The 25,565-nt window shown below is 38.0% G+C and overlaps 1 protein-coding gene across 6 annotated transcripts in view; it reads right to left on the reverse strand.

Moving 5' to 3' along the window:
- The window catches only part of ITPR2 (inositol 1,4,5-trisphosphate receptor type 2), a 505,414-nt gene that overhangs the window by 214,981 nt on the left and 264,868 nt on the right, over positions 1-25,565 (reverse strand). For all 6 annotated transcript variants that reach the window (XM_030322010.1, XM_030322009.1, XM_030322008.1 and 3 more), the window contains 3 exons: positions 22,540-22,730; positions 16,823-16,965; positions 11,189-11,297 (listed from right to left, as the gene is read on the reverse strand). In XM_030322010.1, coding sequence (XP_030177870.1) covers positions 11,189-11,297; positions 16,823-16,965; positions 22,540-22,730 — 443 coding nt within the window. The remainder of the gene's footprint in view (positions 1-11,188; positions 11,298-16,822; positions 16,966-22,539; positions 22,731-25,565) is intronic.

Below are 25,565 nucleotides of genomic sequence, written 5' to 3' on the forward strand. Positions count from 1 at the left end.
GTCAGGGAGTTCGAGCCCCGCGTCGGGCTCTGGGCTGATGGCTCAGAGCCTGGAGCCTGTTTCCGATTCTGTGTCTCCCTCTCTCTCTGCCCCTCCCCCGTTCATGCTCTGTCTCTCTCTGTCCCAAAAATAAATAAAAACATTGAAAAAAAAATTAAAAAAAAAAAAGTATTTGATCTGATTATAATTGTCCACATGCTCTCATTTGGATTTCGTGCCACCAACTCATTATACCAAGGTGCTATCTTATGTTCATTAACATATCATGTTGGTTTTCCCTATTCCAGAACAGAAGAACTAGTATAGTCTATAATTTGCATTTTATTTAGAAATTCAGCCAACGGTCAGGAACAACTAAGTAAAGAGAAACCCAACAGTTGCGCTGAGCAATCTGCAAGTATTCAAAATGTTGTGTGTTGTTTCATTTTCAAGCACCAGACAGCATGTGCAGAAACCAAGCCTATTCTGAAAAAATCAGTAAACAGTAGATGTTCAAAATCATTACACACAAGAAGAAATATCGTAAAGTTTTTGGGTGTTATTTTAAACAGGAAAATCATTTTCCTTTGAAAGCCACGGGTGACGGCCCTACAGCTTTGCAAATTGATACCAGGATAGAATGAAGACAGTCTGACATAGTGATGGTAAACACCAGCCCTGGAGCCAGATGCCCAGTTTTCATCCGTTTTTCTTTTTTTCTGTGTGACTTTGATCAAGATCCTTAACTTTTCTGTGCTACAATTTCCTCAATGTGTTGTTAATGAGAGTTAAATGAAGTAACATTGTAAAGTATTTATGCAAGCAACTGGCTTTTATAACTTAGTAAACACCATACAAGGGTTAGCTGTTACTATTACTTAGAGCATGTACCTAAAAGTTGATAAGAATTCATTTCTTTTTTTAATATTTTTATTTTAAGATTTCTTGAGCCCTCAGATTCAAACTCCTATAAAAGAAGTAAAAGCCTCAGATAGTGGTTTCAAAAGGTAAAAGCAAATTTAAGTTATAATTGATTTTCCCCAGCATTACTTAATTCTCTGCCATGTGGAGAAGCATCACATGTAGAGTAGACTCAGAAAACCTTGATTCACATCCCTGTTCTGTCAGTTACTAACAGTATGGTTCTTACTAGATCATTGCAACTTCTGGGCCTTAGTCTTCCTATAAAATGGAGATTAAAAATTACTTTCCTATCTCTGAGAGTTACAGTGGGGATCCAAGAGCACACACATTGTTGCTTTGCAAATAGCTTCCCTAGAGATGCACAGTCAGCAAACTTAAGTAACAACAACATCAATAATAATAATGTAGCTTTAGTACCTCACATACAGATTATACACACACACACACACACACACACACACACACACACACACACCCCGTCTCTGAGGACCTGTTCAAATAGGAGTCCAGAAATAAACGTACTGATAGAAAAGGTAACATGTATCAGGCCCAATCTGCTCCACAACCTTTCTATGTCCCTTTTCTTCCTTATGATAGGAACAACACAGAGCAGCGCAAAACACCAACTTTCCCCGTGGCAGGAGATCCTGATGCTACTCGAGATCACAGCTGGACATTGCAGCTAATTACTCTAGCTAAACTCACTCAATGTCCCGGTTTGGATGACTGGGCCTCAGCCTCTCTCCAGAGCCCCAGTTGCTCCCATATTCCCCTGGTTTTCCAGGGGGCTTTTCCTGCTTCTTCTGCAGCCTGAGTCGTTTGCTAGTTCTTTCTGGGTCCCTTTCAGCCCTTCCTGAAAGAGAAGCACAGTGGCTGGAGCCTTCCTTCCATTTGCTTGCCTCCAGATCTGGTCATCCTTCTTTAGCTCCAGCCTCCCTTGGCTGAGCTTCCATCATTACTGTGCAGGGTCTGGGGACCCTGCATCCACTCCTCCTTTTGCTTTCCAAGTCAGACAGCAACAAGAATGTCACAGCCACTCCAACATAGTGCTGGCTGCAAGATAATCTCCTCATTGGCCCTCTCTGCCATTGCTCTGTCCACTGCTGGCCCAACTCTGCATGCCAACTATTAAGAAATCTATTTCCTGGCCTATAAAGAGATGTAAAGTGAAACTTGAAGTGATAATTCTAGAAGCTACTCCTTGGATACCACTAGTGAAGATCAATGCATTGTTCTTGCAGTAGTCGATAACATTTATTGCTACCATGTGCAAATAAGTCAGTCCATGAACATTTATTGAGCAACGACTCTGTGCAGAGAACAATGCCAGACAATGGGAATACCCCAGTGAATAAGATCACCAGTCTCTGCCCTCAATAAGTACAACACTTTATGGAGAATGGAGTGGGACTGAAGAGAGATACACAACCATACCCTCAAAGAATCTCAGCACTCAAGGCCTTCTGGACATTTCTTCATCTTATACATCTTATACATAGGCTAGATGAATAAGATAGATATGCCTATCAAGGAGTTTCTAGTTTATTTAAAATAACAACATAAAGAAAAAAACCTTCATAAAGCATGATAATAAAGGTTCTATGCTAATAAGACAGATAGGATTTTATAAGAGCTGAAATGTTCATAAACTAGAATAACATGGAGTTATAAGAAACCAATCATGGAATGCTTCCTGAAAATTTGTTTAACTTAGATTTAGGTGGAAAGAACTAGCATCATAGTTTCATAATATATTACTTTTCATGTGTTTTTCTTTTTGTTCTTCTTTCTTTTCTTTAATCACAATACCATTTTTCATCTACAATCATTAACTACCAAATGTCTTACACTTACTAGAAGCAATGAATGGTTGGCTAAATTTTGAGTACTGATAATGTTTTCATCATGATATTTTAGTCATTGATCCCTACAGAATCACAGCATATCTCAAAAACTACTGAGGCAACACTGTCAGATTTTAAAACAGAAAAGTAAAGACAAGGTGTAATTAAGAATTTTATAAATTTTTTAGGGGCACCTGGGTGGCTCAGTCGGTTAAGCATCTGACTTCGGCTCAGGCCATGATCTCATGGTTCGTGGGTTCGAGCTCTGCATCAGGCTCTGTGCTGACAGCTTAGAGCCTGAAGCCTGCTTCAGATTCTGTGTCTCCCTCTCTCTCTGCTCCTCCCCCACTCATGCTCTGTCTCTCAAAAATAAATAAACATTTAAAAATTTAAAAAAAAAGAATTTTATAAATTTTTGCAACAATGAGGTTATAATGACTATAATTGGGTAAACTTAGCAATTTCATAGCTTAACCAGTCACCAGCCAGCTCAGCAATTGAAAGAAGTAAATTTCCATAAACAATTATTGCTTTTATGTCCATCTTAATGATCATTGCCTAGATGAAAATATAATCAAGATTCCAAAGTGAAAGAGTATATTAATTATGTTCTTAAAAAGATCTCTTATTTTAAGGAGACATCAACATATTTTCATATTTCCAACCATCTAGTTATCTATATTTAAATAACACACACACTCCCAACATACGAATGATCAAGATAGAATAGTATGTGTGCAACATCACTTCTTGTATGTACATAGTTTAAAACAGCATTAGAACATTGCAAAAAAAAGTTGCATTCACCTCTAAAATGTATTTAGTAAGAAAGTCTACAAAACACAGCTGATACTAAAAACTGAAATTTATTTTCCCCTAGCAAAACAGTTATTATCAAATTCTTAAGCTATTGTGCACTCTGTATAGCAATTCTACTTAAATTTGTTTATTTGCCTGCTAGAGAGTAAAATTAGTATTTGCGTAGAAGGTGAATGATTCTGCACAGACTCTTATGATAAGAGTAGCTTGATACAATTTATAAATTTGCAACAATGTGATTACTGCCGAGACTGACAGGTCTGCATATTTGAAGTAGGAGGTAAGCTCCTTGGTATAATTCCTTATTCTTTTTTTGCTGCTCCTCAAAATATGAAATAAAAGATTAGTTACAATGATTTTTTTCCTGCTGAGGGAAAGAATAAATTCTTGTTAACTCAGCTGACAGTAAATTTTAGAGTTAAAAAAAAATGATGGAAGATATCTTAAAAATAATTGAAGGCAACATTTCTTAAAGACCTTTATTCCATATCACTCCAGATACCAACTTTTAAATCAAGAAGCCACTATCTGCCATTATTGTTCAATGTGTAAATACCACCTACCCCACCTGGGCATTGGTAAAGATCACAGCTCTCAATTAGATGCTGTGCTGTTTGTTGAATGCCACATTTCCGCAAGGGGCTGCCTATGATGGTCATCTTATAAAGCACTGTTTAGAACTTTTAAATATAATATTCAGGGTACTAACAACTCAGACCATGATCACAGGGTGGGATGTGGGGAGCTCTGATACTGATCTGTAGGCCTGTAACAATAAAACCCGAAAAACCCTACAGCTATTGTGTCATAAACTGTTCCCAATCAACTTGGTCTGAAATCTCAAGCCTCTTCCTTAGCAGCTCACTGAATAAAAGGCTTATGCTTTCCAGTATATATGTATGCAAATTTTATCAAGAATAAAATCAAAGAACTCATTTTATTTAGCTGAATATCTGAGAAAATAAAAGGTTATGATTATAAGTCATATAACCTGTGTGGCTCCAATATGCTGATTAAGAGTGTGAGCTCAGGAGCCAAAATGTCTGGGCTGGTTTACCAGCTCTCTTCCGCCTGTTGGATGTGTGACCTTATCCTCCATACCTGTTTCCTCACTAGTGAAAGGGAGGTAAGAGGACCTCCTATAACATGGGCTTGAAGATGAAAATAAGATAATACATATAAAGGATCAGGAACAGGATCTGATACACAGTAAGCTCCTGATAAATGCTGGGCTGTTACCATTTATAAAAACCAGTGGTTAAAACCACTCCATAGCTATTATAGAGGAAGTTTCTATTAATTCCAAGGATACTGGCATTTTAACCCGAACATTTTAAGAATATTGAATTTGACTAAAATATCTTTGTTGTCCTGTAGATTATATGTATGTCAGTGTAATTTATGAGTAGATAGCAATATATTCTCAGGGGAAATTATGACTGGCATTCCACATAGGTCAACTTCTCTGACTGCCGCCTAAGTAAAGTAACTTTACCAGTTCCACAGGCTATCAGCAAATACTTTCAGGACTCGTTATCTTTTCCAGTTCTAAACTACAGAAGCTACATGTTATATATTTAGGATCAGAGCTTATAGACATCTATATTTATGATTTATATATTTTTTATGAGAGGGATAATTTGTAATGCTCTATAAATCTTAATGGACATATATACTAAAGAGTGTAAGATGAAGAAAAAAAATCTTTAAACCAAACCAATCCTCTGAACAAAGTCCTTCTTGTTTCCTGCTCCCCCTCATCAGCTCACCTCTATCCAACCCACAAAAGCTTGTATCTCCATTACCACCTCAGGTAAATGCTTACTCAGGTATAGACCCTGAAATGTCTTTAAATACATAAAACAGGGGCGCCTGGCTGGCTCTGTCAGTTGAGCATCCGACTCGATTTTGGCTCAGGTCATGATCTCATGGTTCATGAGATTGAGCCTTGCATCAATCTCTGTGCTATCAGCAGATGGAGGCTGCTTGGGATTCTCTCTTCCTCTCTCTGCCCCTCCCCCCAACTTAAATAAATAAACATTTAAAAAATATGCAAAATAATGGTGTGGTGCTATAATTACACTGCTGTTCAACAGCACACATATGCTATGGAGTTATGTCTTTTTTTGTGGTAGAGAGGTCATAGAAATAAGAGTGGGACAAAATGGCTTAAAGGATCGAGAACATTTGAAATCTCACTGCCCTAAAGCCATTTTAAAACATTCCTTCTCTTGCTTCTCTCCCCAGATTGTCAACATACATTTTTATTTTTTTATTTTTTAAATGTTTTTATTTATTTATTTTGAGAGAGAGAGAGAGAGAGAGAGAGAGAGCATGCCCGTGTGAGTGGGGGAGGGGCAGAGAAAGAATCCCAAGTAGGCTCCACACTGTCAGCACTGAGCCTGATGCAGGGCTTGAAGCCACAAACTGTGAGATCATGACCTGAGACAAAAACAAGTTGGATGTTGAACCAACTGAGCCACTCATGCACCCCTACATATTTTTTAATGCAAATAAATATGTCAGCTGTAGTTACCTGTAAAATGCTTCCAAACATGACCAATCCCAAAGGGATTTCAAGGTTGTTAGAATTATATCTTTTGTAATTTGTTTTTTGCTTTCCTACCAGAATCACCTAAACAAACAATACTTACATGGAATTTTTATAAAACTCTAGTAATTTTTCCCTTTAAGGACTTTTTATATATAATTTTCATGTTTTATCCTTCAATAAAAATAAGTACTATAATTTATACTATAACATATGGTACATGTATGATCACTAGATGATTCACACAGAGACACACATAACAGAAAATTAAATTTTCCTCTACTTATAATAGTCTATTGGAAATCTTCAAGCTATTGCCCATCGTATTTCTCAAATTTTTGGCACAAACTAAGAAACATGAAACAAGGAACAATACTAAGTAAAATTCATCTAGGAATTGCAATCACAGTATTATAAATTATAAATGTTTTTAAATAATTGACTACCACATAAAATGTAATTACATGATGATTCTACTTAATACATCATACAGAGAATTGGGGCGCCTAGGTGGCTCAGTCGGTTAAGCATTCACTTTTGGTTCGGGTATGCTCTCATAGTTCATGAGTTCAAGCCCCACATCAGGCTCTCTGCTGTCAGCGCAAAGCCTGGAGCCTGCTTCGGATTCTGTGTCTCACTCTCTCTCTCTGCCCCTTCCCCACTCGTGCTCTGTCTCTCTTCCTCTCTCAAAAGTAAATAAACATTTTAAAAAATTGTTTTAAATATATCATACAGAGAAGGCAAATAAAATCAGAAAACTGAGATCTTAAAGTTGGAAATTGCTTCAAAGGGCATTAAACTCAACCATGAAGTAAATTTGTGCTTCATTGTTCTATTTTATTTTAATTTTATCAGCTACACAAACAGACACAACTTCGGATATCAGAGACCAAAGAAACATAAATGTAAATGGTGATTTTTTTTTAAGGTTTTAAATTTAAACAGGTGGAGTCTCAAATGTATCCCTGCACTTTTTGCAAGTTCATGGCACATCACTTTGCATTTATAAAAGACCTATATTAGTACCTGTTTTTGCTAACTGAAAGAACTCTGAAGATTTTCATTTCTACAACAAAAGGCAAAAGCAAAAAAGGCATTCAACATTTGCTTTGCTGGAGAGCTGGACAGCTCTTATAGAGGCAGCAGGGACCTCAAGCAGTGGGAATGGCCCCACCAAGCTCCTTCCCTGGGAACCACACTCAGCATCGCAACATGAAGTCACCAGAATTTTGAGTTGTGTCTGTGAGCACCTGTGCTTTGTTTTTATTTATTCTGTGCATTCGTTAGCAAGGTGTGCCCTGAGGTATTAGAAAAGCCTTACAGAGACTATATTTTAGGTCTAGGAATGCATAAAAAATTTCCATATAAATTAATGGTGCAGGGGTGCCGGGGTGGCTCGGTCAGTTCAGCATCTGACTCTTGATTTCGGCTCAGGTCATGATCTCAAGATTGTGAGACTGAGCCCCGCGTTGGGCTCTATACTGAGTGTCGAGCCTGTGGGGGAATCTCTCTCTCCCTTTTTTTTTCTGCCCCTCTTCTGCTCTCTCTCTCTCTCTCTCTCTCTCTCTCTCTCTCTCTCTGTCTCAAAATAAATAAACATTTAAAATCGATTAATTAATTAATGGTAATCGCTTATTTGTTTTACACCATTTTGGCCTATGAAAGGTTTTAGAGAACATTTCACTTTGGGATAGCAGAGGAAACCTGTATTAGGATAGCTGGTGTGAAAAACCCTGGTATGAATTTGCTGTTTTGACTTCTGAGAGATCTTTTGGAAATGCTTTGATACACAGATAGTAGAAAAACAGTTGATGGTAGAAATCCAGATATTAGACAAGATATTAGGTACCCTCTGTGACTTCACACCATTCCGAGTGTCTCCACATTACATATGTGGAGAGAACACCACCAGCCCCACGTATTTCTAGAGCTGTCCAAAGGTAGCAAAGTATTTTAAAATACTTTGAAAACAGCAAAGGGCTATAAATTCAAAGCATTTTTTGTTACATTCATTTACATTTATACTGTCCTACCCAGAAATTTTAATCAGCCACAAGTAAACACTCCATCTATGTACTACATGTCATTTCTCACTGTCAGTAAAAGAATCATTGTGATATAGTGAATGGTGGCCCTCACAAATGTGTCTATGTCCTAACCTCCAGAACCAGTGACTATGCTACATGGCAAGAGGATTTTGCAGATGTGATTAAGAATCTTAAGATAGGGGGAGTATACTGGATTATCTAGGTGGGTCCGATACAAGCCTAAGTATAAGAGGGAGGCAGAAGGGTCAGAGTAAGAGAAGGAGATATGACAATGGAGTGTGTGTATCTGAGAGAGAGCATGTGGTGGTCATTGGGAGCCGGGGAGGTTGGAAGATGCTATGTTGCTGGCTTTGAAGATGGAGGACTGAGGCACAAGCCAAGGAATGCAGGAGGCTCTAGAAACTAGAAAAGGCAAAGAAAGAAATTCTCCCTTACAGTCTCCAGATAGAATGTATCCCTGCCAATACCTTGATTTCAGGCTTTTGACCTCCCAAACTATAAGGTAATAAACTTGTGTGATTTTAAACCACTAAATTTTTGGTAAATGGAAAACTAATACAATCATGAAAACAGCCTATGATCCTGCTACTGATAATCAGGCTTTTTTTTTTTTTTTTCTGAGAGCACACAATGAGTGTAAAATAATAGTTTTGATCATTTTCTGAATCTATCGCGAGAGTCATTTCACCCAGAGTGGTGAATCATTTAACTCCCCTCCACTGACACGAATAATTGAGCTAATTTAAGTCCTGGTCTGGAATTTGCTGTGTGACCTCAGGCAAATCACATAACCTCTCTGGGTCTCAATGACATTATTTATAAATACTTGGGCTACATACTCAAAAATAGCCTGAAGTGTCATAAAAGAGAGGCACAATGTATTTTGGTAATTCTATTGAGAAAGTCATCGTCGCTGACTGGAACAACTGATAAGTACCACCCATCAGAGCTCCTCCACAAAAATATCACTAGGAGTTATTGAGGTTTGTCTGGATCTCAGCAATACATGATTCCAAATGTTCAGTGCAGGATAAGCCTGAGGGACATGTCAGGCACACATTAACACAGATTTCTGGAGGTAAATGGATGAGGAAGGGTGGGGGGAGAAAGCACTAGGGACATAAGAGAGAGTCTGGAATATGAAAGCAGTGCAGAGCCCCTGAAAGTTTCTGAAAGGCTTTTATGATCTCTGCAGACTATTCCAGGAGTCGTCTAGCATGTGAGCTGTGGCATGTGCAGTGGCTCTTGGCAAGCTGTGTCACTCATCTCCTTATCCCCAGTGACCAGGCACAATAACCAGTATTTAATATGGCTCACAGTATATGTGTTAAATGACTGAGTGAATAAGCCCAACTAGCCTTTCTCATCTTAACTCTTCCCTAAAGGCTATGTCCTGGTGGTGCCATTCACATAATATGTCAATGGCGCCTCTTGGACTTTTGAAAACAGCATCTCTGCCTCCCTTCCAGCTCTGTCTCAGAGAGGCAGACTCCTGGAGTCTTGTAGGCAAGGGATAGTGAAAGCCTGAACCAGTGAGAGCAGTGGGAATGGAAAGGAGGAGCAGTGGGAATGGAAAGGAGCATGATTTATTCTAGGGTGGTTTGGGAGATACACTCAAATACTCTTGACTAGTCAAAGTAAAATCTTCTTTGATTTCTTTCTTATTTTCCTTGAGAATAGTTCAATAATAATCTGTTACATAAAAGTGCAACTCTTATCATGTATCTCCTGTTAACCACAAGTTACTATTACCGTAAACCTCACTCCTCTGTCAAAAATTTATATTGACCCCATTTTTCTATTTAGGATCTAGTACTTCAGTCAAAATCAAACCATCTAGAGCAATATTTTAAGGAACTGGAAAAAGACAACAAGGAAGTCTGAAATTTACCATTTTTTACAAGTATGCCAAAAACTCAGACCTATGAGCATTTTTCTTGAGTCCTAGGTCATAGAAGCATTTGCCAAAATAGCACTAACAACCTTTATTTCCATAATTTGCTTCCCAAAGATAGATGAAATGATGAAGAGAATTAATGCAAAGTAAGAATCATTTTGGGTATAAAGCAAGCCTCTGATTCAAATGGAGTATTTTGAAGTTATACCCCTTCAATGAATACCCAAGATGCCATTACATTTATTTTCTATGGACTAAGTTAAAAACGACAACAACAACAACAAAAAACTACCGTATGATCTTTTTGGAATTAGATAGCATATATATAAATTAATAAATAAATTCTTCCAATTTTAAATATATCAGATGATGAGTATTTATGGAATCATACCAAAAGCTATTAAGGAACAAGTACACATTTTGTTCGATACCTAAGAGTTATAGGTATAGGTAGCTAGCTTAAAAAAAAAAAAAAAAAAAACCTCCTCTGGATTTATATTTTATACTTAAGTGTATCACCTTGGGTATTAAACATGCTGCTAGCTATCTCCTAATGAGCACCTGAGCTGTCATTTTTAATAACAGAATGACAATTATTATCTCTAAGTTCTACTCCCTGAGAATCATTTGTGCAATACTTAATACAGGTAAGAATAGAAACATACTATTTCGCTTATAAAAAATAATATTATTTTATAATACCTGGCATAACATTATAGAAAATGGAACAGACAATTATTTACAATAAAAGATCAACATGTGCCCAAGTGCATGGGCCATTTCAATACTCAGCAGAACTTTATACGAAATTTTAATCATGAATCTCAGTTGTTCATTGTAAAAAAGGTCATTGGTCTACATGAGAAAAATACACATATTCAAGATAAAATATAATAAAACAAATAACCCAAATACTTAGCCATTCTAATCTTAGTTGTTTTTTTCTCAATTCAAAGCAGACACGAAAGATGAATGCCATAAAAACTGAGATTATCTAATTCATCTGAGTACACATGCCATCAGTACGTAATACAAGCAATTGTATCATAGCCTGTGTAATTCATTGGTTACAGTATTCTAGAAATTTTACTTGATTTTCAAATACTAAACATTAAAACCATATTACCTCTTCCACAAAGCTGTCTTTCTTCTCTAGCATTTCTCGTAAAGTCTGGAGAATTTTAATGCACAACTTTTCTTCCTTCTCCATCAGTTTCTTTGTATGATTAATCAACCTGAAAGCAAAACATGAAACCTTAAATACAACAGTGATTTCTCTTTGAGCTATATACTAACATATACTAGAGGGAAAAAAACATCACACTATTATTTGAAAATATGAAGTAAACAAGATACCTATTTTAAAAACTTTTTAAAATTACACTTAAGCTCATAAACTTTGTATTACAAACCATCCTTTGTTGTTGTTGTTTTTTTTTAATTTTTTTAACATTTATTTATTTTTGAGACAGAGAGAGACAGAGCATGAACGGGGGAGGGTCAGAGAGAGGGAGACACAGAATCTGAAACAGGCTCCAGGCTCTGAGCTGTCAGCACAGAGCCCGATGCGGGGCTCGAACTCACAGACCGAGAGATCATGACCTGAGCTGAAGTCGGCCGCTTAACCGACTGAGCCACCCAGGCGCCCCCATCCTTTGTTTTATAGGTGGTATATCTCAGTGCTTTTAAATTTATTCAAGTAGCGTACTTTTAGTGGGACACAATACTCTAAAAGACAATGAGACACCGATGATGTTTAATCCCATCGTATGAACTAAAGCAATTTGAGTAGTAGAGAAATATGAGTATTTGTAGCATATTACATTTCATTATGTTGTACTATATTATTTTCTCTGTACTGTGTTACCTTAATGATACAGGTGCTGTAGCAGTATACAACACTGCAACCTTAGCATAATGGGCTGCTTTCCAGTTTGCATTAATAATAATAATGTGCTATTTTTCACTGCTAGGACTTGGTAGAAATCGGCGGTTTTGTAATTAGAAGCAGAAAACAACAACAAAGTAACATCAAGACAGTCTATCCATTTATTTATTTTTTATTTTTTTATTTTAGAGAGGGACGGGAGAGGGGCGGGGGGGGGAGGGAGGGAGAGAGAGAGAGAGAGAGAGAGAGAGAGAGAGAGAGAGAGAGAGAGAGAAACTTAATTAGGCTCCATGTTTAACATGGATCCTGATGCAGGGCTCAATCCCATGACCCTGGGATCATGACCTGAGCTAAAATCAAGAGTCAGATGCTCAACTGATTGAGCCACCCAGGTGCCCCTCCATTGACTATTTTACTATAATTTGGGCAAAAACTCTAATTTTGTAGTGGTAACCTTTGCACTGGTGTCCTCTCAGGAGAAGAGTTTGAGGATCACAGCTATATACCATCCTCAAGAACTCAAAACCAAGCAAAATGTTTATAATCACTATTTATAGTTTAACATATATAACTCTTAAAAAGCTGGTTCCTACAATGACCCTGTGAGATATGTCTTCCTAGAAAAACAAAATGATGTCAAACATAATGTAATGGTCCCATTTCAGTGACATAATAGGAGTACCATGGGGAAACCCTGAGGAAAAGTGAGCTTTCACTAGATAATACCTAGTAAGTGGTTATCAGGCGTCAAGGTGAAGTACGAGGACTTCCCATGGATTCTCTCAGTTCACCCTCACAACAATGCTACACGTTCTATTATCGGGCTCAAGAGAAAACAGAGGTCCAGAGAGATAAAGCAACTTGCCTGCAGTTACACAATCATTAAGTGGTGGGATCTGGACATAGACCCACGTCCATCTGACTACAGAGCCAAGATTCTGAAGCACCATTCTGTGGTGACACCATGCATTTACTAATCTCTTGAGTCTCAGAGTTACTGTGAAGAGAGTCCCCACACAGCCACCTCTATATGATATGATAAGTGTTACAACACAGGTAATGACAAATACCATAAACTAGACAAAGAAATGATTACGTTCTGTTGGGGGAGTTTCCTAGGGCTGATCAGAGGTTTCAGTGAAGAGTAACTTCTAACAATGAAGATTTCACCTGGCAGAGAAAGGTGGGGAGGGAAGGCATCCTTCCAAAGGGCACAATATGAACAAAGGGCAGAGGCAGAAAGCTGACCATCATGTCCAGGAAATGATAAGTACTCCAACTTCCAGGTGACACATGAAGACATGAAAGAAGACAGGGTAAGACATGCAATCTGAAAAGAAGGAACTGGGAATATTATGCTAAACAGTGGACTTTACTCTATAGAAAATAGGGAACCACCATTATCAAGGACCTGAATGGCCCTGCCCACATGTGAAAGACAACATGGAAGAGTGAGAACAAGGCCAGGGGTGAACAGGGCATGTGATGGGGTTATGATGCAAGAAGTAATAGAGAAGTAAAATACCCAGGACTTGGTAAGTAATGACAAATGGGAAATAGAAGAAGAGGAGGAAGGGCAGATCATAGACACCTGAAATTTATAGACTGGGTGAACAGATGGACAGCAATACTTTTCAATGATACCTAGGTCATGCTGAAGGAATAGCATGCAGGAAAGGAAAAGTGATTTCCTCTTAGACATGTGAACTCAGACAAGGTTCTAGATCCACGTGGTCAGGCTCAGCAGGCAGAATAATTCTTCTAGAGTTCTCTTGCAAGGAAAGTATCTGCCTTCCTGAAACTTCTGTTGTTTGGTCTTTTCTTTCACGTAGTAGTCTTTGAATCCATTAAAATAGTTTTGGTGGGCATTGTCAATTTCTTTTTATTTTTTTTCTCTCAGACTATTTTAATTTTCTTTAACTCCTCTTAGATAAATACTTAATTTACTAACGATTTACAAATAGCAAGCATAAGGGTGAATACCATCTTCTAGGGGTTTATACAAGGTATTTGCCCATTACATAATGTTTGGTTGAGTAAAATCCATGGCCTTCTAATATTTTTTTCTATGATCTATGCAAAAATAAATTTCATGAAACAACTCACCATATAAATACAGGTGTATTAAACTAACACAAAAGTTACTTTTACTATATGAGATGAACTCTGATTTTTATATCTTCCCCTAAGTCATTTTTTAAATTAGTGGCTGCCTCTCTTTCTAAATTAATTTTTAAACTCATAAGTGAAACACATCCCACAGTGTGATAAACACTGAGATTATCCTTCATAAGGGAGGAGTAAGTGGTGATTTGAATATTGTAACCAGATGCCTTAAAGGTTAACACCCACACTGACCTGTTCTCTCTTTATTCTCTTCTCTCTCCATATGACAAAATAGACATGTGCATTTGGGTTCTTTCCTGAGATCTATCCCTCACATTCTCCAGCAGACCCATCTGAGTCAACATGTTCCAAGAATGAAATTCATTTGAGCAAGTCAGAAGCCCCACTAAGGCCTTGGACCTAAGCTGTATTCTCTAGCTAAGCTTTACCAGAGAGCTCTGCACAGTAATACAAGGGCTCTTGCATAGCTATTAATAAAGTTGGATTCTAATTTCATTAGATATCCTTGCAAATAAAACCCTTGGTTCTTCACAGAGTTAGGGAAAGGGTAGGATAATCACTAGAGCAGAAAACAGATATTCCCAAGTCGCTGGCCATACTAAAATCATAATAACACAAAAATCTCTTCTCTAACCACTAAAGTATGTGACATTTTTTTCCCATCTCGGTGTATTATCTGTAATATGTTCCCACTATTATTTTGCTCTGTTTCTCTCCTTTTAGATACCTGGTGTTGCAACGGATTTGCTTTCAGCACATTTGCAGCACAGGTCAATATTTTTTTGGCATTTTGAGTTAACTTTATATCATCTTTTCATAGATGTATATCTTTGAGATCTAGACTGGTGCCATCCAACATAACATTTTCTGCAATAATTGAAATGTTGCATATCTGTGCTATAAATTTGTTGGCTACTAGCTACATATGGTTATTAAGCACTTAAAATGTGGCAAATGTGACTGAGGAACTGAATATTTTATTGTTATTTTTATTAACTTAAATTTTAACTTGAATAGCTATGTGTAGTTCGTAACTATTGTATTGACAGCCTCATTCTTGACACTGAGCCAGTCAACTTTTTTCCTCAAGAGCCAAAGAGTAAACGATTAGGCTGTGTGGGCCGTATATACAACCTCTGTGGCCACCAGCTGACACTGGTATGATAGCCACACAGACAATATGTAAATGAAAGTGTGTAGCTATGTTTCAAAAAACTTTATTTGTAAAAATGATCAAAAGGACCAGTGTACCCTGAAGCCAGTGGTTGCCCGTCCTGTTCTAGATTATCAACCCTCTGGGATATATCTGTAGTATCATATGAATTTCCTGGAGTTAAAATTCTCATTTATTACCCACTTTTTATTTTTTATATTTTTATTACCCACTTCCTAATTAATATTCTATGCATTGATATACATTCACAGGAGGTAAAGGATATTTCCCAAAGGCCCTATTTTTCATATTGAATTACTACTCAATATCTCTACTGAATTTTTTTTCTAATGGCTTCCACAGTCATCAGTTTTGCAGATACTCTGGACCTCTTCATTTAAAAATTCTTGTTAGGAGACTGGCAAGTGTCCAGACAAACACATTCTTTCCAGTCCCTATAAGACAGAGAGGGTCTAGAGCCAAGAATCCATGATTCAGGCCATAATACAGAAATACCACCCATTCAACATGATTCCTGTAGTCAGTTCTTCTCATCCCGTATCTTGTTTTCTCTCTGCAAATCCCAGCTTTAATTGGAAAAAGCAAGAACACACTTCTTGTGTCCCCCAATCCTTCCATTTCTGCCTCAGTGCATCACAGTCAACAGAGGGGTTTTGAGACCTCTTTGAGCAATGTCCTCAATGAGACAGGAATTAGCTGTGATGGATAATGGTCAAGGGGTTGGCAGCCTCCTCCGACTGTCTACCCAGATACTCTTCCCAAGAAGACCAAGTACACCTGACCGGCCGTCGTGAGTGAATTACTCAATGAGCGCCCTCAGCATTATGATATGTCTCTTTTTTTTCTGGAGCTGGTTACATTTTCTGTCAGAACTTGCAGCTCTTCCTTGAGAATTGCTCATTTACCACAAAAATGGAAATATTCTAGGATAAACACATCAGCTATACTAGATCTGACAATTCCACAAAAAATGCTGAGAGAAATAAGTAAATGAGAGGGCTGCAGATGAGGAAGATCAAGGCAGCATGGCCGAGTGCTGGGCCGAGACGTCACAGCTCTTCATCTGAAGCATGCCTCAGCCTTCTCACCACTAAAATGAGGCTGAGACGTCAATCTCTCAGAGTGTTTGTGCAGATAGATGATACAAGAGGTAAGCACACGGAGGACAACGATGCACACAGTAAGACCTCAATAAATGCTAGTTCCCCTTCCTTCCTCTCTGTTAAAGAAAATAAGTGACGTGAAACAGGAATCTTTTGGAAGGTCACCCCATATGGTTATAGCGAGGAATTAGAACCAAAAAAAAAAAACAATTGCATGTGAAATTTTGTGCCCAATAATGACACATTTCATTTTCAGGAAATTTCAGCAAAATATAACTTGACCTTCATCAAAGAGAAATTTCAATTGAATCAAGTTAATTATTTTGGAAGTATATTTTAACATGCATTTCAGACCTTTCACGTACTCTGTGGACTATCATTATGTACCAGCAGAGTAAAAAGCAGAAATGTGTTAGAGGCCGTCTTAGTTTGGTAACACAAGCAGAATCTCAGATTGTACACACTTACTTGGACATGAAAGCACCACATCTTATTCTTGCATCACTCCCCTCAGGGAACAGTAGTTCTGGACTATACAACACATCAACCAACACCGAGAACTCAGCCTGCATCATTGGGCTGAACTGTTGTTCCAAGGAGGCCACAACATCCTGAGAAATAAAGCACAAGAGAACCCATGTGAAGATCTAAATCAGACTTCATACTTTTAAGATATGACAGGCCTAAGAATACTAACCAGAAATGAGACTTGGAATTTCAGAGATGCACCCTACCTTCCCATGGCATCAAAAGTCTGTGCTTTAAGTACTGTCTGCTTTTCTATATGAGTACTGCTTAGGCCACCTTTTTCATTTACAAGATAAGAGAAGGGTGGGTAGGTAGATGATTTCTAAGGATATATATACAAAGTGAAAAGTCAGTAAAGCCACTGTGATGAGCCCTATAGTATCTAGGATTTTAACAGAGACCCGGTAGGTATTCAGCAAATTAGGCTAAAGTGGGATATTTTTTGAGGAACAGCTGAAAAATAAAAAGATTCTCTATGTGTTTCTGATCATCTGGAACTAACCATATCTTCCAACAGGGAAATTCCTTGATATGATATTTGAAGCAGTATTAGCACTTCACAGGGATTTGATGACATTTAATACTATTTCAAATTACTTTTTTTTTTTTCAATTTTTCTAGAGAGAGAGCACACAGGCAGGGAGAAGAGCAAAGGGAGAAGGAGGGAGAGAATCTCAAGCAGTCTCCATGCCCAGTGCAGAGCCTGACGTGGGGCGTGATCCAACGACCATGAGATCATGACCTGAGCCCAAATCAAAAGTCAGACACTCAACTGACTGAGCCACCCAAGTGCCCCTCAAATTACATTTTTTGATAGACATTACTGGTCACCTAACCAAGAGCTTTTCTTCATCCTTCTTGCTAACAGAATTCCCATGTTGTTTCTCAATTAGGGAGCAACGTCCTCAGGGAGATGAGGCCCCTCAGCCTAGGGTCATGGTTGATTAGTATAAGCCAATAATGGTCATTCCAGTTCCCCTCCCAGTGATTAGTCTAAGCATGATTATGTGACACGGTCCTGGCTAACAGGACATCGGGTGAGGCTTGCTAAGCAGAGACGGTGGTGTGTGTTAGGGGAGGAAGAGGCATACTCTTTGGAAACTATCTAAGGCTCTCAAGACAGCTTGAGAATGTGAACCCAAAATGTGAGGCAGCCCTCATAAGACCTTTGGAAACCAGCCTTAAGCTGAAAGTCAACAGACCAACAGTGTCAGTGCCTTGATCTATCGAGCTACTAAATTAACCAATGCAGGAAGAGTCCCAACTCCAGATTCCTTGCTATGTGGAATGATGTATTTTTTTTTATTGTTTAAGCCACTTTTAGTTAAAATCATGTTAATTATAGCTGAATGCATTCTCACCGACATGTTTCTAAAATGGGCTGTGGGCAATGACAATTTACTGAACATTCTTTAATGACTAACGCATCCCTTTTTTGTTTTTAAAATAACTGTGTTAAAAGACAAAAAAAAAAATCTTCTCACATAAAGCAATATTATTTTTCCTTTTATTTATTTATTTTTTTTTAATTCCAAGTTAGTGAACATATAGTGTAATGATGGTTTCAGGAGTAATTTCACCCATACCTGTGACATATTTTGTTAAGCAGAAAACTGGTGTCAATTGCTTTTTGTTACTTTCAGCTATAGCAGCACAGATGGGGGTACCACCTCTCTTCATTTCTTATGTCTAGGTTTCGGGAGTTAATTCTTGCTGGATTCTTTGTTTCCTTTTTAGCAAAAATGACCATTTCTACTTCAACTATTCTAATAAGCTTTCTGAGAAAATTCTGACGACAGGTAAAAGAAACTACCAGGAAGGAAATAACATAAATCGGAAACTAGATATTATATAAGGTGGGAAGAAAATCTGCTTATCAACTATAACCATATTTAATAAAATGTCACTAAAAGGTGCCTATTTTTCAGATTACCTCTCTTCATTTTATTTACTAAACAAATTGTGCTCAGGTTCCTATGATGTGAATTCTGTCTTCATCGTTTATTATCATAGGCCAATATGTAATCTCTCTAACTTGTTATTCCCCCATATTAAAAGTCGAGATAATTATACTCCCAATCACATGGGTTTGCCGGGAGAATTAATGGTAAGTATGTAGAACCTCCTCTAACACATCCTGGCCTCTTTTTATTCCTTGATACATGTTTGTAATCATTACTGTGGAGTACCAGTTAGCTGCAATCATCACCCTATTAATAAACCCAGTGTTTATTTTGCTGTCCTCATCTTACCCAACCACTGCTAAGCATTTTACACACTTGCTTCTACTCTGTCAAACACTTTCTGCTCTTGGCTTCTGTGACATCATACTTTCTCTATTTTCCACCGCCAACTCCCAGTAGCTCCTGGTCGTTTCTTATGAGGGATCTCATCCAAGTCCATGGTTTTAATATCCTATATGTGCTTGAACATCCCACATTTATATTTCCTGCATGGACATCTTGCCAAGATGTCCACTCTGGACTCCTATTCAACTGCCTGTTTGACAAACCCACGTGGATATGTAAACAGATATCTCGCACTTAAAATCCCCCCAAAAGAATCCCTGATTGTAATTCTCCCATTCCTATCTTAGCAAATGATTCAATCATATCATATCCTCTATTCTTTCCAATACCCACAACTCATCCACCCATCTACCAAGTCCTGCTGGCCTTACAACCAAACATATCCAAAATTCATCTACCTCTCTTCATACTATCACTATCCACTGAAGCCACACTGCCATCATCCTTTGCCTGAATTAATGCAAGAGACTCACTGCTTCCATGTCTGGACCCTATAATCTATTTATCTCTCAAAATCCAGTAAGTAAATCATGTCATGCTTATCCTCTACTGAAAAATCTCCAATGATTTGCCATCTCACTTAGAATAAAATCCAAATGCCTTACCAAGCAAGTCTCTACATGACTGAGTTCCTAATTTCATAATCCTCTCTTCCTTTGCTCACTAAACTTCCACCCCAATGGGCTTCTCTTGGTTCCTCAAAACTGCCAAATTCATTCCGGTCTAAATACGTTTGAATTTACTATTTTCTCCCAATAAAAATCTCTGTCCTCAAATCTTTGAATAGATTATTCCTCTTCATTAATTCGAATCTCAATTCAAATGTCACCTCAACAGAGTAGAGTTCCCTGCTAAAAGATCTTTCTCCCAGTATTTCTTCACCATGTTGTTACCATGCTTTATTTTATTCATAGCATTTTTTAATGTTTATTTATTTATTTTGAGAGAGAGAGAGAGCACACGTGTGCGTACACATGAGTGGTGGAGGGGCAGGAGAGAGGGAGAGGAAGAATTCCAAGCAGGCTCCTTGTTGTCAGTGCAGAGCCCAACGTGGGGCTCTATCTCATGAACCTTGAGATCATGCCCTGAGCCAAGATCAAGAGTCAGATGCTGAGCTGACAGAGGCACCCAGGTGCCCCTCATAGTTTTAATTACCTAACATTAAAGCATCCATGTAATGGGTGAGGACAGACCTTCCATGAGAGCACAGAGCCCACAGCTCTATCTCCAGCACACAGTAGCTGGTATTGTTTTCACCAAAGACATATTTATTTAATGAATGCCAGTGAGTGTTCCAAAAGAAGTCCAAGGCACTCCTTCTCTATGCTGGCTAACACTTCTGTCCATCTCTCTCTGAAACGTTCTACTCATTTGGCTCTCACGAACCTGACTCCTCTCCTTTTTGACCCTGCCATTTGTCTCTCTTACTTGGCCATTCTGCCACCCTGGCCTCTTACAAGATGTTCTTTGTTTTTCCTATCACTATATTCTCTCTTTTAGCAACACCATCTGCTGTCCTTGCTCCAACTAATATCTCCAAATATAGACTTAATTTCCCATACATTTCACAATCTGTTAATGTGATTCAGCATATTATCAATGAACATGGCCAACCTCCTTTTACTGTATTCTTTCCTTCCCTGCTACAATAAAAAGTCTTAATAATATCACCCGGCTTCCAAACAGCAGTGCCTCTTATATGCCTCTCACTGTCTCTCTCTTATCTCCATCTAGGAGCCACCAGGTCTGTTGACCCTGCTTTCATTATTGGATGCAAGGCCTTTTTCTTCATTTCATTCATACCGCCACCTGGCTGAGATATTTAGTGATTCTTAACCAATCTGTCCTCTTCTAGTCTCTTCCTGATAATTCTTTCCTGAAAACTAGTAACTGTTTAATCACTTACAATGACATTTCCACCAAATTTTTTTTTCCACCAAATTTTTAATGACTCATAGCCTTCAAGCTTTTCATACTGAGTCTAACTTGTCTTTTTAATCACATATAACACTCAGCTATTAAAACTCTGGACCTCTACCAATTATTCTACATGTGACCTCTTGCAATATTTATTCCAGTTCATGTCTTGACTATTCTCCAAGCCAAACAATTTCCTTAAACCATACCCTAATTGACTCCATGAAATCGTCTACAATTATGTGGGTGGGAAGATTTCTGTTATGGGTTGAATTGTGTCTCCCTAACAAAACTCATATGTTGAAATACTTCAGAATGTGACTATTATTGTATATAGGGCCTTTAAAGAGGTAATTAAGGTAAAATGAATTCATATGGGCAGGCTTTAATCCAATATGACTGATGTCCTTACAACAAGAAGCGATTAGGATACAGACATGTACGCGCACAGAAGAATGACCACAGGAAGACACAGTGACCAGGTGGCCACCCAGTCAAGGAGAGGGGATTCAGAAGGAAAGAAACCTTGAACTTGGGCCAACACCTTGAACTTGGGCTTCTAGCTCCAGAACTATGATAAAATAAATTTCTGTTGCTTAAACCACCTAGTCTGTGGTATTTTGTGATGGCAGCCTGAGTAAATGAATGTAATGTCTCTCTTTACTTGATGTCCCCAGAATGTCCAGGCCAAACACAGGATTGGGATACTATGTAAAAAATTTGGGACTAAAGGTGGTTACATCATTTTCACCAATAGGACTAGAAGAGAATACTAAGAGATAAACTGAAACAAGGTTATGAATATTTAATTTATTACATGAGAATTTACGGTAACTTATTTCTCCAAATCTTATTATTATGGTATTGTTTTGATATTACAACTCATTACTATACTATCAAACACATTAAGTAATACATACTCACTAAAAATAACTAAACAACTTTTACATAGAAGCTATGTTTTTAAAAAGAATAGTATTGGGCGCCTGAATGGCTCAGTTGGTTAAGTTTCCAACTTCAGCTCAGGTCATGATCTCGCGGTTTGTGAGTTCAAACCCCCGTGTTGGGCTCTGTACTGACAGCTCAAAGCCTGGAGCCTGCTTTGGATTCTGTGTCTCCCCTCCCATGCTCATGCTCTGTCTCTCTTTCTCTCTCAAAAACAAATAAAGATACCCCCAAAACCAAAAGCACACTGTATACACTGTGTGTTAGCCAACTTGACAACAAATTATATTAATAAATAAATAAATAAATAAGTAAATAAATAAATATTAATAAAAATTGAAAAGAGTAGTATTGGTAGAGAATTGTAAAGTAAAGCCTGGTCCCCAATTAGAATTTGACATTTCTAACCATATTTTATTTGTGTTACTACATATATTAAAAATTATAATTTAGAAAATAGTAAGCCATTCCATGCTATTATTGTACCTGTAACTTTTCAATGATGTTTCTATAATCCCAAGCAGGACCTCCAAGAGCTTCCTTAAAACGTGGTCCAGAGCGAGCAGATAGTCTCCAACCCATAGCTGCTCTCTGCACCATATTAGAATGGCTCTTCAGGAAAAGAGTATTCACTTGGCTGTCCAAATCCACTGGAATGGCAATCCCGCGATTCTTTGCTGAAAAAGAAAGATTTAAAATATTTTTCTCTTAATCTGACTAAAGCTTCTTACACATTACTAAAATGGTCTTATAAGCATAGAATAAAAAAGAAAAAAATATAAGTTCTGTGATGTAATGAACAATATGGTGACTATAGTTAACAATACTGGGGGTGCCTGGGTGGCGCAGTCGGTTAAGCGTCCGACTTCAGCCAGGTCACGATCTCGCGGTCCGTGGGTTCGAGCCCCGCGTCAGGCTCTGGGCTGATGGCTCAGAGCCTGGAGCCTGTTTCCGATTCTGTGTCTCCCTCTCTCTCTGCCCCTCCCCCGTTCATGCTCTGTCTCTCTCTGTCCCAAAAATAAATAAACGTTGAAAAAAAAAAAATTAAAAAAAAAAAAACAATACTGTATCATATATTTGAAATTTGTTAAAGAGAATAAATATTAAAAGTTCTCATACAAGAAAAACATTCTAACTACCTAAGGTGATGAATGTTAACTAAATTTATTGTGGTAATCATTTTGCAATATATGCATATATTAAGTCATTATGTTGTATACCCTAAACCAATATAAGATGTCAATTATATTTAAGTAAAACTAGGAAAAAAAAGAAAAAAATCAAATCTTTAAACTCTGCCATTAAATTCTTTTCTGTAAGTACAAAAGCATTTAACCTGAAAGTATTTCAATTCTCATGACCGATTATTAAACTGGGCTCATTAAACATTCAAGAACTTATTTGATTTCTTGATGATTAATGTTTGAAATGAACTTCATAGAGCATCAATATAGAAAAACAGTGTATAACAACCATGAAAATTTGTACTTTACCAACTGCCAAGGAAAATACGAAAGGAGACACAAAACACATGATAAAATCCTGCCAGTCCGCTCATTAGTACAACTGATGTGCATGTGTGTATGCACACACATGAGCACTCATGCAGAATTCCAGCTAGTGAAACATCTGAAGAAAAAAATAAAAACTTGAAGAGTATTTAAAAATTTGCATTTGAAGAGGGCACGTGGTACATGTCCTTCTTCCCAAAATTCACTGAAATGTGTATTTCATCAGACTTACGTCACAGTACTGAAAAATGAGAATACTTGCCATAAGGAAAACAGAAATGTTGAGGCATTTTTACAAGCAGAATGAAGATATGACTGGTCCCTCAGAAAAGGAGAGAATATACACCGCTCTACAAGAGCTAAGAGTTAGAACAGGTCTTCCTCAGAATATAGTGAACGAACACCAAGAGTGGTAATGGGGTACAGAGGAGTCATCAGGGCAACTCATTAAAGCATAGTATGTGAACCACTGGGAAGCCAAGGCCCTCCTCCCTCTCACTAGCATAAGCAGAGAAGTTAGCAGCAGCAATTTTTATCCAGAGGATAAAGTTAGGGAACTGCAGAAATGTTTTCTCATGAAAGTGAAATACCTGTCTGGAAAGAATGCCAAATGAAGGTGTCGGGACTTGACAGAGAAGCAGAACAGGGCTTGAAGTAACTCCAAAGATCTTCATCAAATAAGGAGTCGAACAGGGAAGAGAGAAGAGGCAGCTCCAGCAAAAAGAGAAAATATACAAAAGACTCTAACCCCTGAGCAAAGCTCTCCTATTTTAACACTTGTCAGTATTCTCAGCTGGTCTTCTGCTTCACACACACACACACACACACACACACTCCAAAGGAAAGCTTGTATCATTTATTCAGCCCCTCACCCAGAACTCTGGGTCAGACCTGTCATTTATACAGGAAATGCTAGTAGAGAAACCCCTCAAAACTTAAGTGGAGCCCATGTAGTCATTAAAGACCTTTATAACCATGAACACACCACCAAGAATCACAGGGAAAACTATCATCAAGAATAACTGGCCCCATGGGGTGTCTGGGTGGCTCAGTCGGTTAAATGTCTGACTCTTGGTTTTGGCTTAGGTCATGATCTCATGGTTTGTGAGTTGGAGCCCCATATAGGCTCCATGCTGACAGTGCAGAGCCTGCTTGACATTCTCTCTTACCCTCTCTCTGTCTCTCTCTCAAAAATAAATAAATAAACTGGGGCGCCTGGGTGGCTCAGTCGGTTGAGCGTCCGACTTCGCTTAGGTCACGATCTTGCGGTCCGTGAGTTCGAGCCCCGCATCAGGCTCTGTGCTGACAGCTCAGAGCCTGGAGCCTGCTTCAGATTCTGTGTCTCCCTCTCTCTCTGGCCCTCCCCCCATTCATGCTCTGTCTCTCTCTGTCTCAAAAATAAATAAATGTTAAAAAAAAAAAAAATTAAAAATAAATAAATAAATAAATAAACTTAAAAAAAAAAAAAAAGAATAACTGGCCCCAGTAAAAAACAGAAATGATTCAAGGAAGTACAAAAAATATTTAAATAATCCTAATTATCATCCTCGCAAAATGTGAGCATTAGCAAATTAGCAAAATGTGAGAAATTAACAAATCAGAAAAATAAAGAAATTTTGGAAATGAAAATATAGTTGCACATATAAAGATTTCAAACTGGCTGAAAAAGAAGAGAATAAGAATAAATACCAAGTTCATAATCGGGGAATGTCAAAGAATCTTCTAGAACATAAAGCATAAAAGATGAAAAGGGAGAATAAAACAGAGAGAGTATGAAACAGAAAGAGTCATCCAGGAAGTCAAATATCTAAAATGTATAAGTTTCATCAAAAAACGTAAGAGACAAAGGAAGGGAAAAAATTATTAAGAAAATAATAAGGGGCGCCTGGGTGGCTCAGTCGGTTGAGCGTCCGACTTCAGCTCAGGTCACAATCTCACGGTTCGTGAGTTTGAGCCCCGCATCAGGCTCTGGGCTGATGGCTCAGAGCCTGGAGCCTGCTT

This window comes from Lynx canadensis, chromosome B4 (assembly GCF_007474595.2).
Source record: "Lynx canadensis isolate LIC74 chromosome B4, mLynCan4.pri.v2, whole genome shotgun sequence".
NCBI classification, from domain to species: Eukaryota; Metazoa; Chordata; class Mammalia; order Carnivora; family Felidae; genus Lynx; species Lynx canadensis.